This window comes from Seriola dumerili, unplaced genomic scaffold (genome assembly GCF_002260705.1).
Source record: "Seriola dumerili isolate Sdu_G_001 unplaced genomic scaffold, Sdu_1.0 BDQW01000056.1, whole genome shotgun sequence".
Taxonomy (NCBI): Eukaryota; Metazoa; Chordata; class Actinopteri; order Carangiformes; family Carangidae; genus Seriola; species Seriola dumerili.
The window spans coordinates 6845214-6867056 of record NW_019174311.1 but is presented as its reverse complement, the minus strand read 5'-3'; the positions used below and the strand labels follow the sequence as shown (position 1 = coordinate 6867056).

General features: G+C 39.6%; 1 protein-coding gene and 1 pseudogene across 1 annotated transcript; one reads left to right on the top strand and one right to left on the bottom strand.

The window, feature by feature from the left end:
• Positions 1-7086: 7086 nt before the first annotated feature.
• copz1 (coatomer protein complex subunit zeta 1) lies at positions 7087-11788 on the bottom strand. Its single transcript, XM_022741791.1, has 9 exons — positions 11720-11788; positions 11178-11246; positions 10049-10130; positions 9857-9948; positions 8907-8962; positions 8722-8799; positions 8539-8590; positions 8363-8401; positions 7087-7677 (listed from the first exon to the last, which is right to left on the bottom strand). The coding sequence occupies exons 1-9, from the start codon at positions 11735-11737 to the stop codon at positions 7630-7632; spliced, it is 534 nt and encodes a 177-aa protein (XP_022597512.1). The 5' UTR covers positions 11738-11788; the 3' UTR covers positions 7087-7629.
• A 5298-nt stretch (positions 11789-17086) lies between these two features.
• Positions 17087-21798, top strand: LOC111219299 (annotated as a pseudogene).
• Positions 21799-21843: the final 45 nt, after the last annotated feature.

Below are 21843 nucleotides of genomic sequence, written 5' to 3'. Positions count from 1 at the left end.
AATATGTGACTGATGGTGATTTTTTTAATGGAAGAGAGTTTGACCTGAGTAAATAATAAAATAAATAATGGCTGAATTCCATTAAGCTGTTCCATCTTCCTGGTCCTGGTATCATGCAGCGAGCTAACAGTCACAGTGTCATGGCTTACTGGGACGCTTGAGTAGAAGTGAGCTACTGTTAATGTTACTAGTGAATGACGCCTGTGCACGAACGGGGGCTGTTACACAACTTCTGAGTTTCTAATGTACAATACCAGACAAGATTCCCGAGGCACGAGTGTAGAGAGGTTGCTGATGATTTTAAAGGAAATGTGTAATTTCATCACATCACTGACAATAATACTTCTTAATTCTCCCAATCTTCTGCTGCTACTTCGAAAATGACAGTAACATTTAGTGCTCACAAAGAGAAGACGGACAAAGGAGGCCCAGAGCCTGGCATGTATGGGGGGCTTCCTACTCTAACATCTACACCTTTGCTAAAGGTCTACGACATGCAGATGCATTTACAAAGATCAAGTTCAGTTGTGCAGGACCTTGTTGCTAAGATTTATTTGGCCCAAGAGTCATCCACATTCCCCTTGACAGAACGGACACCCCGGCGCCCTGCCGACTGTGTAAAAATCACTTTCCAACAGAGGTGCGTTTAGCCTCGACAGATAAATTAACATGCCTTGGCCTTACGCCACCCTATTAATCTACAGCTTGTTGGGACACGTTTGGACTGAGCTGCTTCTCCAGGGAACAACCCACCAGCTGCGATGTGGGTCCCTAAGCGTAAACTCCACCTCACACTTCCTCTAATCTGACATATGTAATAGTGTTTTAAAAGGGGGCAACATGCCAGGAGGAAGGGTTTACTTAACTTCATATGAACTGCGCATTTATGGAAGGCGAGGAGACACCGTTGTTAAAGTTTTATATAGGATTCATCATCATCAGCTGTGGGATTATATAGGCCTTGTTAGCGACACCACATGGTTGTTATTGCAAACAAATCTACTGATGAGCTAAGATGAGCGAATCCTCGGCTTTATTTACTGTTAAGATACGTGATATTCAGACAAATATATATTTCAGAAATATTCAGAAATGTCTTCATTCTGGTTTGAACAGACTCGGGTGTTCTGTAGGTGATTTACTGAAACAAACTTGATTATTGTCGCTCTCAGTTTGCACCTAACCTGTGAAATATCTCAGGATCCACTGGATTGATCGCAGATATTCATGTTGATAGTGTGTCACACTCACTTTGGCGATCACCTTACTTTTATCCTGACCCTAACCTGAGGTTGACAGTTCTAGTTTTGAGAGAAATGCCTCAACAACTATTTGCTCTGCATAAACACAGTCTCACAGAGCCACAAGCATGACTGTAGACTCTTAGTCTTGTCAAATCGGTATTGACAGATATAACACGATAAAGGAGACCAGGTGAAAAACATTTCTCTTTTCAGTTTTAGATCATCAGTCTCATCCACTGTAAAGAGTCCATATTTGGGCTTCAGAGGTGCTGGATGCTCACTGCTCTGTCAGGAGATGATATTTATGTTCCACAGACAAGAAACACTCTTGAGGAGCGATGAAAATAAAAAGATAATTTTCCTCTCTAGGATGAGTTTATCAGAATATGAGCTTTCAGCAAAGCTTTTTTCCATGACCTCAAAACCGCAAATATGATAAAAGAAACTTCCCTAACAGAATAATATCACCAGTCCAAAAAGAGGCAGAATTACAACAACAACAACAATAAGGACAAAGGTTCACAAATAGAGCACGATTCTTCAGAAAAGACCTCATTTAAACAGTAAACTATACGGGCATATTTGTCTCAACCTCTTCTAACACGCCGCCAAACTATCCATCATTCCCCTGAGTTCAGAGGGATCATATCTCTTTAAGATGTAAAACCTGTTTTCTTTCTCTTACATGGCAGATTGTCAGAGGGCATGCTGTGTAACCCCAAGTTATCAAGTTCATGAGAAGGTCTTTTATGAAATTATGCAATCCCACTTGACAAGGCAAGTCCAGGGCTTTCCTCTGTCTTTTCATTTTCAGACAATTTTCCACTTGAGCAGACGACCTCAAGTGTGAAGTGAAAGAGTAAAGAGAGGGATTTGATATCCAAGGGAAACGGTGCATGAATTCACTAGGGGTTGATAGACGGGGCAGGGGCAGCCATGCTATTTACCCTTAGAGATTTCCATGGGTCAAGGCTGTTACAGGGCCACATTCTCGCTCTTCTTGATCTTGTCGGGATAGACTGTCAGGCTGATGAAGAGATAGGCTGCAGACAGATGATGGTGTTGCACGAACACTGGTGCTGCAGTGAGCAGATACAGCAGTCAGACGCCAAAGTGACTTTGGCAGTTTGCTGCTGCTGATCAGCTATGCGATATAGTGATTTACTCAGCCATTTAGGATCCTCTGACCTCTGAGTCAACCAAAAACCTGCTGATCATAAGAGACGTGGGATGACAGGAGAAATAAGACAGCTTAGACTCATGCTCATTCACATTCAGGTGGAAAAACCCCAAATCAGATGCACAACTTCACTTTTCCATTTATCTCTCTCTCTCTCTCTCTGTAGCACAACTGAATTGCTGTCTTTGGCATTAATGGAATATTTTGCTAAGCATTCAAAGCATTTTTTGGATTCACCCCTAGAATCTCATCCTATCACAAATTTCTCCGTTCTTCCTCTGTGCTCTCAAGAAGGTCTCTTCTCCTCTCATGACGTCAGGACTATTATACTCCAGCGCCACCTCCCTTCAGGGATAAGATTTTACGATTGCAACCTGACACCGTTTCTGTGTCCTATAAGCCACAGAGCTGTAACTCACTTCAAAGGCAGGAGGCATCAAATCACAGTGCACCCATAAATTTACCTGTCAAATCTTGGCCAATGAGAAGGCAGCATTAAATCTCAGCTGTCACGCTGGCGGCCAATGGAAAGACGATGGCAGTAAATCTGTCAGGGCTGCGTCTGTTAACGGTGTTGTGGTGTGGTTGGGGAATCCACGGGGAGGGAGGGGAGAAAGTGAGAAAGAGTAGATGACAGAGGGAGGAGGGTACAAACTGAGGGTTCAGAGGTATGCCACAGAAAATGCTTTTCTTTACATTCTTTAGCCCCTGCTGCAGAAAACACACACACACATACTGTAGTAAAACAGTGCGGGGCAGGCCGAGGAATTTTTTTTCCAGCCAAACAAGACTAAACATGGCCAGAAAAAAAAAAGAAGAAACATACTGATGGATGCAGTGGGAGTTGAATAACACCAACAGCAAAGCTCATAAAGCTTTACGGCCAGCAGAGCTGTGTCTGATGTTGACTGTCTTCAGTGAAAATGACTGATGGCCTTCCTTTACTGCTCTTTTGCATCATTGCGAGACCAAAACTTAGTGTTGACTGTTTGATAACAGCAGTAACCCAGTAACCTCTGACTGTCATGACACAGCACCGTCAGTAGCAGCGGCAGGCGCCCAGCTACACACTGCCCTCAGGATTACAGCCAGCCTGTCAGGGTCTGGAGGAGGGGTCGGCCAGGGTCCACTTGAGCCCATCCACAAACCAGATGTGCCCCAGTTGTGCAGCTTCAGAGGATGAAGGGAGTTTCCCCTGCGGCACAGCAAACCTGAGCAACTGCGATGGAGGATTTTTTGTTTTGCCACCTAAGCACAAAGAATCACAGCATGGCCCTACTGCATCTAACCAGTACCAGTTTTGACCAGAGAGTATTTTCACATCCAGAGCGCCTGCACGATCACTCTTCCTAAGTATGCTTTCTGTGAGGAGTAATGCACTGCACTGGCACAGGAGAACTGTGGGGAAAACAGCAGAGGGAAAACACATCAGGTAGAATATTTCCTCGATTAACAATGCCCTTGGTGGTGCACTTTCATTATCCTATCAAAGTTGAACATTTTCATGTAATAAATCTTACAGGTATCATAAAATAACTGGTCCTGCAAAGGCAATGCTATTCCAACCTCAAGAAAAAAGCTTTCCTTTAACAAAGCCCACAATTTTTTCACCAACCTGTAACGACGTCCAATAAACCAGCCACATTTGTGGTGACATTTTTATCTTACATCAACAAAAAAAAATTAAACATTAGCATCAGAATTTACAGTCATCTTATGTCATTACTATGAATACTGTTTTTTTCTCCTCAGTAACATAAACAGTGTGTTGAGTTATGGCAAAGGCAGGCTGGAGTGCAGTGGTGGAGGTGTTGTTTTTGGCAGGCTTTTCCTGGAGTGGCCATGATTCTCTATTCTATGGGAATCCATAAACAGACCCAGAGAGAGCAACTGGGGCCGTAAACCACATCAGGCTGCAGAGATGCTGCTCAGGCAAAGGAAGCAGGCCTGGGCCCATACCATCTTCTCTCTGCATGCATGCATGCATGCACGTACACGCGCAGACACACACACGCACGCACGCACGCACACGCACACACCCGCACACACACACGCACACACCCACACACACACACGCACGCACGCACGCACGCACGCACGCACACACACACCCACCCACACACACACCCACACACCCGCACACACACACCCACACACCCACACGCACACGCACACACACCCACACACACACACATACCACTGCAAGCAATTTGAGCAGCCTTTAATGACCCATTTTAAAAGACTATGTTTACAATGATCTTGTAGGTATAGTAGTTTACTCTGTTTTGACTGAATTAATGCAGTTTAAGAACAGAAAATGGAAGGGATGATTTCCTATCAAATTAGGCTTTTTTCTCAAACATTATCTTGATATTATGTTAAATCTTAGTATCATCTCCTGGGTGGAAATGGAGAGCAGTAGAGGGAAAATAGCCTTATTAATTTTAATACACTGGGTCATTAAACATCATGTGGGTCTTGCCCTTTGTCCTGCTCAGACAATATAATGGCACTTCCTTTAATATGTTTACTGTATTGGATCCAACATACTGTCATTGTTTTCCCCAGCGATGTTTCTCTTTAGCGGGGCAAGACATTGGATGGGTGCTCAGGCCCATTGACTATGACATAAAGACTCTGTAAGCTTACAGATGATGATAATTTATTGACTCTAATTCACACAGTCGACTCATACACACACACACACACACACACACACACACATGAGAAAGAGACCGACTCTTTCACTGTATGCATCGATCAATTACGAAGCTCTAGCCCACACATCTCTGACAATTTTACTGCATGTTATGTACAGCGTGTCAAGCCATGGCGTTTCAAACTGTTATACTCATTCCTGTATAATTAATATAAATTACCTCACTGGTTTTTTATGATGGTGCAACTGTAATTAGTGGATGAAAGCAAGTCACTGAGCTACTGGTGGTGCTGCAGGCTATCTAGATGAAGAGTGAGGGTCTGGACAGGCACCTTGGGTGGAATCTGTTTTAACCCTTACTCTTCCCCGCCGTGCCCTCGCTGGAATCTCATCTAATCACATTTACTGCCGTCTACTTCTGCTAACCGTGTCCTATTTAACCTTCATGTTTCCCCCTCTCGCTGAAACCACACGCTGAGACAGAGGCTGTCCTCATTATACCAGCAAACTGGTGCGATCACAGTAAACTGGTGTGATAATGGAGTCCATTTATAGTGATTACCTCTCCCTTTCTTACTGCTCTGTCTCCAGTAAAAACACTTAGAAAGTAGCAACAACGCAGCCTCCATTCATGCTATATCTGCAGCAATAAAGAGCCACAGACTCAAGAGGCTGAATGAAACTGGAGCAAAGCCAAGACAATAGGTCCACAGGTCAGAGCCAATAACAGTTTCATTGACTACACAGCTCTCTCTGTATGTAAAAACATCAACACACACACTGTTACCTTGTTTTGTTATCATCTGCCATTTCCCAGCAGTTAAATGTGGTTGATACATAACATGCAGAGAAGATTTTAAAAAATGTTTTAGGCGTTTATACCTTATTTTCTGACCTATTTTAGTTTTGTGATTTGTTGCCAGTAAAAAAGGTAAGAAATTTCTCACAGGGCAAATACATGGTATGCATTCCAACATTACTAACGTTTGTGATCCTTTCCACAAACATCTCCAGGCCATAGATATCTCTACATCACTCACTTTATCTGGTTCACAGTATGCAGCCAAGTGACTTATTTAGATATAGATAAGAGAAAGAAAGTGAACTGGCAACCTTCTGAATGTCAATTTGTACAGACATGTCACAGCATAGTACAGTAGATGAGATGAAGTCTCTGACTGTAAGGAAGAAAAAAGATCTGTGACAAGACCCATGACCTAATGTGGTTCAAATTAGGCATGGATGGATCTGTCTGTTGTGCAACCAACACAAATCTCTGCTAGCAAAAAAAAAAAAAAATACTTTCAAGTGATCAGCATGAGAACATATGGGGATACCTAGCTGGAATGAAGAAGATCTATCATTTCTTCTCCTGTAATATGCATCAGATATCAACTTGATGTAGTGCCTTTTCTCACATCCATGTCTCTCAGGAGTATATCCTTCATTTGCATTAAAATGAGTGTGTGCCGTTAATGTGTGAAGGTGGTGGTAGTGGGGGTCCATACATGGAAGCACACAATTCATGATCCACACAGTGCCTCTCTACAGGCAAGAAATGAATCAAGTAAGACTCCATAAAACTTATTTGCATGTGACAGTACACAATACAATGTAAGCTCCTGATCATAGCTGCATGAATAGGCCCCCTCCCCTCTCTGCCTTATTGTCTACAGTACTTTTACCTCGACACTTTGCGGCAGACACCAGGAGATGGAGCCCTTGCTCTAGTGTCTCTGGCTCTTGCAGAGGTCTTGAGGAACAAAGAGTGTGGCAGCTCTGAAATAAGGAAACACTAGCTCTTACAAACCTGCTAAATTTGCAGATATAAAAAAGCCTCACATACGCTGTGTGTGACTGACTCCGATGTTCAACACAGAGTAGGTAGCGTGGGACGTATCGCAGTTGTTCACATGCCCATGTCAGCAAACATTAACTCATTAATCTGATGATAGAAGATTCCCTGGATAAATTAAAAAAAAAAGCAAAACATACCTCTGATCAGTGGTATGACTACAGTACTAGTTGTACACTTTTTAATCATAATATTCATGTACATGAAGTGATAGATATTGCCTAAATATTTAGTACAGTAATCTAAAGGAGGTGATAAGATGCTGTCAACAGGAATAAAATTCTTGTTCTTGGAGACACATGGAATGTCGTGACAGGCTATAATGAGGTTTATCAATGTTTTATAGACCAATACACTCGGTTAATAAACATCCAGATCCTGTAATTAAAAAACAAACATACATAACAAAACAAGCCAACCCCGATACTGGAATGTACACCAAATCTTATCCTTAGGATTATGTCATACAATGCACGCCTGCACAAAAAGAAAGAAAGAAAAAAAACTGGAAAGTGAAACTTTATCGAGCAGTAGTCCCGGGAGTGTGACTGGATCTGCCAGTGGTACTCCTCACAGCTTTGATTGAGAAAGTTGAAATAATAGGAAAAGGAATATTTAGATCAGTGCCATGAAGACTGGGCTGAACAGTGGCTCACTGGTTGACTGGAGACTCTGATAGACAGGAGTGACTCTATCGTAGAAGCGACCACTTGATCTGTTCTTTGGCAGACTGAAGAACCTGTGGAGGAAAACTAGGTTAGACCAAGCGGATCACCCCAACAACAAAACTTTACCTGTAAAAATGTGACAAACCCTAAGGAGAAAAAGTATCAATAACACAAAATGAAAAACAAGTGTCATCTTATTAGGGGGGGGGGGGGGGTAAAAGGAAAGAACGGAAAAAAAGTTCCAGATACCCGTTTTTTTTGTTTTTTTTTAAATAAAAAATGAACAAAGAAGGATGAACTCGTGATGGAAATGAGGAAAAATATGCAAGATCTAATTAATCATCTTAATTCATTGAATGAAAGCTGAATCATAACCATAAAGTATGGGGATTGGGGACAGCCATTAATCACGGCCAGAGGAGGGATGGTGGTAGCCAGTCTCAGGCCTCTTAAATGACAACATTAATCAAGAGGGGCTCACTCACACAGGCAGACTCATGTACCAAGTTAAGCGCAGGAACCACCGTTGGCTACCTACCACCTTACCACAAAATAATTAGTAATCATGTACACTGTCATGTATATAAGAGAATGCAATATATGACAACCCAGAGGCGAGTGACAAAGTATGGGTAGAGGAGAATGATGCTATAACAACGTCCTTGCATTCACAGGTTCTGAAGTAATGTCAATAAACTAATGGAGCTTTTAAACTTTATAGGAGAGATAAGATCAAGACGGGGATGTTTTTCTCACCTGGGTGACTGTCTGCTCTGTCAAAGGCACATCATCCCCCTGCAGGAACAATTATGTTATGTTTACAAGCTGTCACAAGCAACATCAAACTTTGCTGAATATTTCTGAGAGAGGAGAGGAGAGGAGAGGAGAGGAGAGGAGAGGAGAGGAGAGGAGAGGACAGGAGAGGAGCTTACTCTGAGCGCCACACGGTGCACAACTTGTTGCGGGTCACTCTCTAGGATCACCCTGCAGGAGGCAGCAAAGAGACAGACCAAATGTTAGTAACCCCAGAGAAAACAGGCTGCACTAACACCATAGTTGTTTTAACAATAGATGACTTTAAATCAAAAGTTTCAAGCCGCTCATTTCTTACTTACCCTCCATCCACAATCTCATCCACAGCCAAGAAGAGCCCCTCCATATTCTCCAACAAAGCCCTCCTCTCAACATTTTTTCTACAGAATAAGACAAAAATATATAAATCAAGTTTAAATTTCTAGACATCAGAAAAAGATTTGTACAAAAATATTTTTTGGAATAAATAACATCTGCTAAAACGTACCTCAGCATCTGACTGAGCGAATCAAAAAGGCAATTTAGAACAGCCATAAGCATAAGCTGTTGGGAATAAAACAATATATCAGAATCTGTTCTTGTCTAATGTGTCAACAGTTCCATCTGGAAAAAAAATACTCAAGAAATAATGTGTGTTATCACTTTATATGGTGTTAACAAAATTTTAATTGGGAAGGCACACAATTTCTTTTTATTTCTAGCTATGTCAAACTCTGTATTTGGTGTTGGAGGTTCTAAACTAAACAAAGTGTAAAAATAAAACCCCATTTTATAAAGGATAAAATTACTTCAATAATTACAAAATTTACATTCAACACTTGTAAAACAACAAAACAAACACATTTTACTTTGTAATTAATCTCAAATTGATAATCATTCTGATATAATTTCTAAAGCGTCATATACTATATGTCATAATACTGTGGACACTGCACAATCGAGAGTTGAAACTGTTGCGCAGCTCGGAAGACAATAAGTTTGCTAGATAAATCATGGCCAAAGTCTTCAGTTTAACTGGTGCATTTTGCGTTCCCAAAATTTGTCCAAAATGACATGAAGTTTATTTTCAGTCTGAATATACATCTATATATTTGTTGGCTATGTAATTGCATCTGACACGTGAGAGAAAAAAATAGTGACATGTGGAAGTAGAAATTAACAGTACTTCAAATTAAAATTAAAATGCATAGCTGGCTACACAATTAATTTTAAAACCAAGTTTCAGTTGGTGAAAAGTAAAAAAAACAAACAACATAAATTACTACAAAACATAGACTTCAGAATGAAAAGTGTAAAAATTAAAACTCATTATAAGAGACAGATTAAATTGTACAGGCCTGTAAGTTTTCCAGTACTTTGAAATATGATACTACATTAGGGTAAATATCAGTGCTCAAAGGTTGCTTCTTGATCTTCTGATGAAAATATTAAACTTACCTCATTTTCATGGGAACTTCCAATCACATAAAAGAAGAGGTCTATGTTGCTCTTGTAGACAACAGTGAGGCCCTCGAGTAACGCTATCTCACCTAAGGATACACAAAAAAAAAAAAATAAATCATGCCATGTTATTAGACATGTACTGAGGAAAGAATAGTGACTTTCTTTAATATGATGAACATATCTTACTGTCTGTCCTGTGTGTTTTGTTGAATATGTTCTTCTCAAACGCTTTCTGCTCCTTCACTGTCGGGTATGTGTCATCGTAATACTGCAGATACATTTAAATTAAAGATGTGATATTTCGACATGTAAATCAAAACCCACATAACACTTTAAGTCATTTGAATTTCCATTAAAAGGATAAGGCTGCTGATATCCTATATTTTTCTTATTGTCAAATGAAAAAAAAGGATCAAAACCAGCAATGTTTCACAGTCTGTCCGTACTTTCTGACTTCCCCAGTTAGTCTGCGGTACTCAGCCCCAAGTGAGGACTACTACCCTACTGAGGACATAAATATATTGGAAATGGGTCACAGAAATATAGTTTTATTTATATATTTTTAAAAGGCTTAATAATTTCTTAATCCAACTGGGCACTGTTTTAGCAAACAATACTCAGTCAGGAGCAAGTGGTGTATTTATTGGAGACTATTTTCAGCGGTAGATTTGATGCTCTAATGAGTATTCCGCTAAAGAGAGGAATACATATTCATCGTAATTAAGAATCATGTCACCCAGAGCAATAGTGTGGCTCTTAGGTGATTGTAATATAACAGTAATAGTTTTTGGACAACAATGGGGTCCATTAGCTCAAGGGGAATAAGATGTATCAGGCTTTGACTACACAGGTAATACTTGGTTGGATCAATTCATTGATGATTTTGATCTTCTTGTGGGATTTATTGACAAGAAAAATATGGGTCATGGGCCAGATCTGGCCCTCCAACACAAATATTTGCCTTAGCTTATGTCATTTTTTCATTAATATGCAGTAAATGTAAATACAAGGCTTGTGTAAATTCCAATAAATAGGACCTTGTAACATGCTGTGTACAGAGATACCTAATAATTATGCATAATATGTTAAGTCTTGATTAGCAACACAGAGTATACAGTATATTTAAGAATCTTTTTAATGACAAATAAATATTAACATAAGCTCCTTACTCATCAGAAAAAATATATCTTCCCTCAGATACGTTAACTGATTTAAACAGTTGAACACTGAACCTAAATGAGAGGATCAGAGATCAAATGCTAGAGAAACTTTAACTAATGAGGATAATTTTATCGCACAATTGCCTAAATCATACCTTGGCATAAAGTCTGTCTCCATCATTGTCGAGAATGAGAACTGCTTTCACAGTGTATAAGGATGGTTCCTGTGAAGGTAGCAGACAAAAAGCGCACATTTTAATTCACACCATTAATTTACAACAGAGTCAGTCAGTCAGTTAACTAATCGATCAGTGACTGCAGTAATCAGACATATGTTGTCATAATCGGAAAATTAACTGGTTAAAAACAAACCAGCGCTAGCATATGATGAATGAAACAAACACAATCCGACCTGTCTGCAATGATATAAACAATATTTGAAACGATTATTCGCCAGGTCAAAAGGAAGACATGACACTTCCACATCACCGATAAACTTATATACACAAGCTAACCTCACCGAGGCTAGCTGGTTAGCCAACACAGCCAACACCAGTTAACTCGACAGTTAAATTACCACATTTTGCCACGTTTCGAGAAACAATTCTGAACAAACCGCTTGTGCGAAACAGTTATAGACAGACGCTTGAATGATGACACGGACAATATGTAAAATAGATACAAGCGTTAACATTACCAGTATGGGAGAATCCATCTTGTTTCTCGTTAGCAGACTTGCTAGCAGGCTATCTGTACCCTACGTAATACGTAAGGTAAATGAGTCTCTTCCCCATTGGCTGACGCAGTAAGTTGCGTTGTGCGTAGAGGGCAAAGGGCAGTTCATTGCAGGGAGAGGCGCTAAAAGAAAGTACATTTCGTTTATGCTAATAATAAACTGATACACACATTTACTTGGCACTTCATTACACAGCTAAAAGCAATAAAGTCTAATACAACAGTCCTGCAATAATTCCTTATACCGTTAAAGTTATAGAGAGTTGCTATTGAACTGCATTGCATTATACAGAGAGGAGTTGATGTTATTTAGCTTGCCCTCGTGGGTAGACAAACTAATACACCTGCCTGTATATTATATATTCAGTTTTTGTTTATTATGTAATACAGTAATCTTCTTCAGTGAAGAGGCCAGAAGATAAATATTTGTATCTACCGTTGGTCTAGGACACAGCATAAAGACATAAATAATGTTCTTTAATAGCCTACTTTTTCCAAACAAACCTTCCAGTAAAAGGATCACAGATTTCTTGGAGTAATATTTGATTAAATGTGGCAATAAAAAACTCCTTACTGATTATCTTAGTAACCACTAAAGATGCAAGTAGTTGGTAGCTATTCAGTTGTTTGTACATGTGCGAGAACTGATGTAATGAAGAGATGAAGGGGATCCACTCACACCACATACACGTAGGGCCCAAATTTACTGGTTAAGCCTCTGACTGTAGTAGAATTACAACTATGAAGTGGTGAAAGAAACACTCAGTTCATTTTCTTGAAATAGAAACAGCACTGTGTGGAAATAGCCTACTACAAGTACAAGTTACAAGAAAATGTCCTACATAACATGGTAACAGAAAATCTCTCATTTACAAACCATTTTAGCTTGCTCGTACTCATCAACATCTTTTTTCAGGATCCTCCTACATTTAACCAACTCCAATTATCTTAGTTCCCACTTCTGGGAAGCATTTGGAAACCCAGGCTGATGGGGATTTCCCTCTATCTCATTCCATACATGACATCACAGTTTGACCTTACTGTAAGATATTTTTGGCCTCAAGTTTCAAATAATACTGGAATACAGAGAGTATTGAAAGCAAATGGTGTACAGCTATTATTTAACTGCATACGATCAAAAGATACAAACTTTGACATGCATTCATAACAGCACTGCAGGAAACCATGAAATGTTGCAATACTACACTATGTTTACACAATTCAGCCACTATGATTTCAAAATTACCATGACTAGAGAGGAAACAGTGTACTGTCTTGAACTAGCTAATACTTAACGTTAAAAACATATAAAGGTGTCATTGTCATCATGCCATCTCATCTTAGAAGTCATACCTTTATATGTTTTTAAAGAAAATCACAGTGATGATGACTGGCAGAGTTGGTAGTGGGGATGAATGAAAGTTGAATGATGAATCAACAAATATGATGAGAGAACATACAAAAAGTAGTGTTCCTCTGCTGGATGGTGCACAGTGCTGATGGTGCAGACTTGAAAATGGAATCCCACTGATCATTTCTTTCAAATAAGCTGTATAAAAATGTATGCACCTACACTTCACAGTTGAAGGACCTTGAAGAATAACTTACGAATGAAGCATAAATAGACTTCTTTAGAAAATCTTCAAAGCACGATGTGAGGAAACTGTTAAAGAGACTAATAATGTCCCTGATAGATCTCCTGTTCTAGTCCAGCAAATATTTACAATATCTTATTAGTCCTGTCTAATAGCACAAAGATGAAAAATTAACACCATAACAATTGATAGAAAGGATGAAGTGTGACAGTATGGGTTGTAACCCTCTCCTCAGTTAATGCCAGCAACCACAGCAGTTAGCAGTTCCCTTCCTAAGAACCAAGTGGTCCTTTTATCAGCATTAAGCAGAGCTTCCGCCAGTCAACATCCTCCTTTCCCTGCCTTCCCTCTACGTGTCTGTATTAACCAGTCATGGCATGGGTCTGCAGTCATTGAATGTATACAATTACCTATGCATATAAACACACATGCACACAAACACTTACACGGCACCCTAAACAAACAAACAAATATATAAATACATAAAAATCTGCTTCATTTTCTTCTTTGTCATTCCCTTTTCCAACGCCGATTATATAATATGTTAATCTATAGTAAAAGTTATAATAAAGTTTTCAGAAAATAATAACGAAATTCAGTACTGCTGTTGCAAAACATTATCTTTATCTAAACATCTTGAGATAAGTGCAGGCCTTATTGAGACATTCAGAAGAATGATGCTGCATGTTCAGGTTCCTCATTTGTTCTTTTTCAGGTAGTGATAATCTGTGACCATCACGACAGACGTTTTAAGGAACAACCATGGAGAGGTTATCTTTGAATCAAATGTCTATCTACTTAACGTTGCTCTCAGGTCTGACCTCTGTACAACAGAGATAATTTCACCTCCACTTCATTTCGGAAAAATTATGTACAAATTCAAATGTTTATCTTTAATATTGTCACCACAGGGTTAAGGCAAATATGTGAAATTGGATATCTACCAGACAGTGTATTTGCAAACTGTTGTTCAAATTCACAAACTCATTTTGTTTGAGTACCAGTATATTAACATTTTTATGTTTCCTTTATTTGGAATGTTTTTAATAAATGTCAAATGTTTACAATGGAAAAATAAGTAAAATATCCTTATTTTTCAAAAATAATTTTAATAATTAATATGAGAATTTAAAAAAATGATACTCCATCTGCACTCTCTATTTTTTTTCCTTTCCCAGAAACTCACTCCAAAAATATTCCCTTTTTGATACCACAACCCAAAGCACACACTCATTTTGTTTAGTAGTGAGGTGGTTTTTCCACTCAAGTCTGATACAGCCTTCTGGATGTTGAGATAAAACCAAAGATGCCACATTCCTCCATCTTTAATGAACAAATTAAATGTAATGGAAATACCAGGATACAGAGAGGAGCTGGGGAACAAAAACCATTAACCATTAATTTCAGATTAGATTCAACAGACTCTAGTGTAAAATTCAATGGTCATTAAGAGACTTTTAGCATGAGTGAGTCAACTGTGGGCAGTTCCCACCCAGTACGTTGGGTCTATTTTTGAAGTCCAGTTGTTCGTGGCACTGAGGTGCACAATAAATAAAGGCTGACAGCCCAGAGAGGTTCAGGCAAGCTGGAAAGCAGAGATGTCAAAGTCTAATTGAAGCAAACAAACACAAACAGGGAACGTGGGCGTTGACCTGGGAACTGTGTCCAGATTCAAAACCACTGTGGTCACAGTAATAACAGGGTGCTCTTTGGCATACTGTGGCGGTGGTTGAGTCAGGGGCTGGGTGCTAGGAACTTGGGTTGGGAAGTCCCTTCTTTGATTCCTGGTAGACATTCACCTTTCTTGACTCTGTCAGCCACCTACTTTTTCCATCTTAGAACAATGACGGAGAACATTGTGATTTATGTCTCAGTGGGATGTGATATTGGATTGCGCCAGACAAAACCTTCCATGTTCTCATGGCTTTTGAATAGGCTATACACTGCCTTACTGAAAGTCTCAACGCCATTTTTGTTTGGCCCCACAATTTATGTTTATTTCACAGTAAAGAGTCAGGTCAGCATTTAGAGCAAACATTGACATTAAAATACCCCAAACTTATTTATCCTCACACTCCTTGTTCTTGGAGAGCTAAAAAAAAGTCCCAATTCTTATTTGAATTACTGTAAGCGTCAAAATTAGCTTTATCTTTTGAGCAGTAAGTGTAATGCTGTTGTGAATCACATAGATATGTGTTTATATGCACCCCAAATAAAAATATTATTTATTACGCTCATTACATTTGTTTCTAAGTATTTTTCTTTAATAAATTTCAATTTCAGTTGTTGTTACAAGAACCAAAATGAGCTGAACAAATTATTAACAGTGTGTGGAAACAGAGTGTGTACATACATTTTTTGTATATTTGTACTAAATTTAGAACATTTGTGGCAGTTTGAGTATAGGCTACTTGTGCACCATTTACTGCAGATTTATTTCAACTTTCAAATTTATTTTGACTGTATTAAATGTTAATTCACTCACTATAATTCACGGGAAGTGATTGTGACATCTGTTTTCATCTTTGCATTTCTGAGAAAAAGGAATTCTGCATAGTGCCATGCTTATTTGAATACGCTGCATGCAGGTGTTACACCCTGCAGCTGTTCTATGTGCAAATGACATGCAGATTTTTTACTTTTCAGAAAATGGACCATGGTTTTCTTATATAGAGGCAACTTTACATGAGTTTGCATCTGCTTATTTTACAAAGACTTTGCGGGGATTATTTAAAATATACACGAGGCCGCAACATATGTTAAAGGTGAAACAGAAGGTGAAGTAAGAGACAAATATAAATCTACCCACTCTGCTGTGCACAATGTACAGAGTAAGGGGTCTTTTACAGAGCATGAAAGGTCACTGTGAGACAGATTGCCACTGTCATTTCTCACAGTGAATAGAAATAAACATGCATTGCTGTACAAAAAAATAAATATATCTCCACTATCAGTAACTGTGTGAAAAGCTGTTGCACAATAAGGCAGTTCTACCTAACACATAGCCTTTGTGAGCTCACTGTTCACAGTGTTTCAGATCAGGGCAATGAGGGGATTTTTTGTGAAGGATTTTAATGGTCACTTGCTATGTAAGACACGCTCCCCTCCATTCTCCCCCTGCTCCTCTCGCTCCCTTGGTGGTTGCTCTGCCAGATAGGGGAACAATGTAGTCTTTCTTACCTGGCGGAGGGTGTACATTCCATCTCTACTAAACTAAGTCTCAATCCAGCCTCCAACCCACCCCTGCTTGAACAGGGCCCTCACCGCAGTGCCGGCTCTGACTCCAGGTGCTCCACATCACACTCCTCATACCTTTCGTTTGGGAGGATTTGAAAGGACACAGTTCGTGTACGGTTTGGCCAGGACAGAAACAACCAATCTGGCTAATTTTCACTCAATTTTAAGTCTTTATCCTGATCGTTTTATGTGTATTGTCATTTCATAATTAGAATCAAAGTTGCTTACAGTCTTTTTTTCTGGATTTGTAAACATCTACCTACTTCAGTGTAGACTGACAGAATGATTGCCATAGTGAATGCCAAACTGTTGGTTTGTGGTTTGTCATGTGGGCAAAAGGGAAATTTGGAGGTTGGGGTGCAAGTGTGCTATTAAGGATACAAGAGTGCAAAAAACTGTGGTGTGGGTGCTTTACAGGAAGGTTGCGTTTGTCTGCACAGGGCCATCCCATTTATGCCGGTGGCTGTATGTGTAGCTGAACAGAGAGAGACAGACAGTTGAATGAGCTATAGAGCAAGAGGACTCCTGCGTTTTACTTGTTGTGAACTGTTAAAAGCAAGCAACAACTCAACATATGTTCAAAAGAAGAATAGAATTTCCTTTTACTCTTACCACCTGGATTTTTTTTTTTTTTTTTAACTCATCACCTGTTGAAGACGCAGAGAATGCTGCTCAGGTATGTTTACTCACACCTTACTTCCACTCATTTGTTAGATCTTTTCACTTAGACTACTGAATGCCGAGAGGTTACAACTTTCCCATTTTTGTTCCATTACATTTATGTTGATGTAACTTCTGAGATAGTGTGACATTACACATCAGCATTGAACAAGGTGAGACTATTGAACAATTTAACTATATTGTTGCAGAAACTTTTTTTAAGTTGCAAATTATAGACTTTCAGTATTAACACAGATTTCCTTTGTATTCAAACAAGAAGGTTTCCACAAATTAAATCTATGTGAAATATAATCTTAATTTGACTCTTTGTTTTCTTTATTTCACTAAATGAACTGGTGAATAGAACTTTACGTGTTGACAGTGAATTATGATTCCTTACAGTAAAGGAAACAGCCGCAAAGAAAAGGAAAAAAGAAAACTCACCACCAACATGACCCCGGTTATAACAGGATATAGTAGTTATAACCACATGTTTCAGAACCTTTAAACATAACAAAATAATTCACATGTAGCAGGTGATAGCAAATAGCCCCCCACTGAAGTTATCATCAGTATTACAGATTTGATGCCCACAACTGGTTTTGCAGTCCAGTAAGTTGAAATTTGACGTGTATTTAAATTTTTTAAAAGGTCATGGAAATATTATCTGGTAATGGATGACATTGGAAAATTATACTGGAATTTACCAAATTTTGCAAGTATGTTTTTCCCCTCAAATCTGAGACTGTTTAATTGATGGAGACCATTAAAGTCTCTTCAGAGGTGACACCCATAGAGCTAAACCGTAATCTGTGACACCTCTGCCTGACTGTGATAACTTTTTTTGTCAACTTTTTAATTTGAAATAATCTTGTTATTGTCAGTGGAGTAGCCTGAGGCTCCCGCTTGATGACAACACTTTATACATTTATTAATGGGAAGAGTCTTGCTTATTCAACAAATATTTATTGAATCAACACAGTATTAGGAATAACACAGATAAATTATTAAAGTGACCTGTCCACTGTAATGGATGAGAATAAAATTGTTATTACACAAGAGATGAATTAAAAAAAAAAAAAACCCACAGCAAAGTGTAAGGACTTTTACCATTTATTTATTAGTTAGTTTATTTAACACAGAAAAACATTGTTACATAAGGGGAAGTCATACAACAGATGTCTGGGTATAGGGCATCTATCACTGAAGCTAATTTGTCACCACATCCCTGGGTAGGCTTTTAAATTCAGGTTAAAACAACTAAACAGGGTGATACAACAACAGGTTAAACAAATTAGAATAGATATACAGCTATATAGCTATATGATATAGATATAGCATGCATGTACAGTATGTATTCCTATGTGTTTGTGACAAAACTAATTCAGTGTTCACACCTCTGTAGTTGTTTAAGTCACCATTTCATCTGTGTACTGAAAACTTTGAATTCTGACTGTGTTTTTGATTCAGGCAGTAAGATGTTCCATAATTGCAGGTCTTTAAAAACTGAGAAATTCAGAAATATAAGTTGGAAATACTAAAACTAGAATACTGCCAAGGTTAGCCAAAAGAGCCTAATGCTTTGTGCAGAAATGTTAGCAATACACCAAGTTTTCCAAGGCAGTCATCAGGCCCCAGTCTGTCTTGCCTGTTTTCCCGCAGATTGTCTTATCAGGCGTTGGCATAGCTGCACCCCGGGACAGCTGATGGGAGGAGTCAACTCAACTGAACTTAATCCTTCGTGTGCTCCAAAAAAACTTAAACAACACCCAAACAGTCATTTATTTAGCACCAGCAGCAGATATATCATGTACTGTATGTATGTGTTTGAAGGCGTGCTGTGACCCAACAGTTCACAGATACTTAGCTTGCTTGAATGTTTTTATTTATTTATAGTTATTCTATATTGTGTGTCAAAGTGCAGAGGCTGCGTGGGTGATAATATCTCGCTATTTTGTGTCTTCACCAGGTTGACTTTTAGCAGCAAGAGCCTGTCCTGAATGTGTTCAACAGCCAACTATGTTCTCCCACTGAGGAGAACCTGTGAGGTAAGTCAGCTTATGAAATGGGGAAACCACAACACACAATCAAGCCTAGAATAGATGTATGAATGAGGTTTTTTAACAGAAGTCATTTTCCTTTCTATTACAAGGTATTAGCTACTCCAGGCAGGCTGTGTGGAGGAGTGTCCATGCCAACTAATTTCCCTGGAGCCCGGTCTCATGGAGCTCCTCCGGACACAGAGATAGATGTGGCTTGGCAGGAGCTGATGGCCATCTCAGAGCTGCAGGTAACTCTTAAGCACCGACACACTAAGGGCACTGTAAGAGTCAACTTTATTGCAAAATGTTACTATATGTAGCGAGTATTATGCCAGATATGCCATTTACTGTAGGTTATCACAACACACCATGCTTCACAATCATGGAGGTGCAGGTTACATTATATTTAATAAATGCATGTGAAGACGATGTATGAAATGTAAATTTTTGTGCTTCTGTGGGCCCTGAACTCACCAAGGTGTATTGCAACGTAAGCAGATTTGAATATATATTATCAGTTAATGAGTGAATGGGGTGTTTCAGTGTCATGTTGAACATAAAGTATGAAACACCAGCTAAAATGTGGTTCATAAATAAATACTAAACTGAATATGATTGGTTCATTCCAGTGGAATAGATACATATTAATCAATTTTCATGTGATGCCTACTTCTGAAAAACGAATACATACTCAGGCGATATGGGCAACAATGGCCTGTTTGAGTGATGGTAGTACGAAGAGATTGTGAGAGGGGGCAAGTGCTGTATGTTGCTAGCGGCCCCCCTGCACCGCACAATGGCCACCTGTTTCCAGGTGAAACCTGATCACATCTATGAAGAGCCCTTCCTAGGCTCGGGGTGGCATGCTGAAGTGGGGGCAAACTGTGTCTATGGCAAATGAGATGTATTTTGAAAAACACACTAATTACCTCAGAGGTCTTGTGAATTTAAATCAATCATTTTGTTCTTGTTGAATTCACACATATGCACATGCCTGTCAATCATAACCAGGTGAGCCCCTTTTGTTTTCGTTACAGGAGTTTGAAGTCCCCAGTGAAGGCTCCTATGAAACAATGCAGTACCAAACCATGGAGCCCATGGTCCCTGTGGGAGGGTACGGGATGGCTCAGTCTCATTCTGAGCATCCTCCTGCTGCCTGTGAGCTCAGCACTACTGACACTTACAATGGTTGTTACTCTGAAGAGGTGCCTGTCTGTCATCGTCCAGGAAGCAATGCAGAGGCAATGTACGGACACTCTGAATCTCTGCTCAATCAAAGAATGCTCCCCGTCTCTTCTCAAACACAGCCCTCGCTCATGGCTCTTAGGGAACAGATGATCATGTCAGGTACCAGTCAAGGGCACAGGAGAGTCAACGCTTGTTCTTCTCAGGGTCTAAATCGGCACATGCTATGGACTACACATGGACAAATTTCACATGTTCGCTCAGCTGATGATCTTGAGTCAGACTCTGGTCTGTCTCTGGGTTCTAGTCCACCTTTGGCCTCTCCCGATAACCCTGCTGGTGGTGCACCAGGTTACCAAAGTGTAGACATGGGCATAACATACAGTGATGGTGAACCAGACAGCATGACTGAGCAAGCCAGAAGAGCACACATCCATTACACAATGGACTACGAGAATCAGTCTCAATCATATTTACACTCAGGTGCACATTCCTCTTATTTTTCACCCCAACCCACTTTATCTCATGCACAACCTAATGCTCTGACTCCACGGTCAGTGAAACAGCAGGGCCAGGCTGCTCTTATGAATGACCTGTACAATGACTCTGGAGTAGCCAGCAGAGGGAGCTCTCAGCATAATATGTACATGAAACCACAAGGAAGCACCTCCACTCCCAGTCCTCTGAGCAGAGATGAGCGGCGGGCAGTGGCTTTGAAGATTCCCTTCCCCATGGAAAAGATTATCAACCTACCTGTAGACGACTTCAATGAGCTTCTGACACAGTATACTCTGACAGATACTCAACTAGCACTGGTCAGGGACATTAGGAGGAGAGGGAAGAACAAGGTGGCAGCTCAGAACTGCAGGAAGAGGAAGCTCGAGAGCATAATACACCTTGAACGAGAACTGAACCAGCTGCAAACCCAAAGAGAGCACCTTGCACAGGAAAGGCTCGAGTTCCAACGCAGCTTGGCGTTCATTAAATGTCGCCTTACAGACCTCTATGCAGAAGTATTTTCTCACTTAAGGGATGAAGATGGACAACCATACTCAATAGATGAATACTCCCTGCAACAGACACCTGATGGTAAAATTTATTTGGTACCTCACACAGCTATGCAAAAGAGAGAACAATGCTGAAGAACTGGGATAGTCTCCGTACTTCTTTATGCTCTTGTGCCAACTGAAGTTAAAAAATTTTAGTTCATGTGGTTCTGAACTAACCTTCATATGTACAACACCATGCCTGCACCAATGGGCATTTGTCAAGTTCTTAAAAATTGACTGAAACCACACAAGTACTTTGTATAAAAATATTTTATTTAAAAAAGTAAAAAACAAGTTAAAAAAAAAAAAAAAAAAAAA

Bases quoted from the DNA above. Each gene is read 5' to 3' on its own strand.
- copz1 (XM_022741791.1), bottom strand. The intron at 8,591-8,721 runs GTAAGTAAGAAA...TGCCTCCTGCAG, and splicing joins GATGAGATTGTGGATGGAGG to GGTGATCCTAGAGAGTGACC. The intron at 7,678-8,362 runs GTGAGAAAAACA...TTTCCTCCACAG, and splicing joins CAGAGCAGACAGTCACCCAG to GTTCTTCAGTCTGCCAAAGA.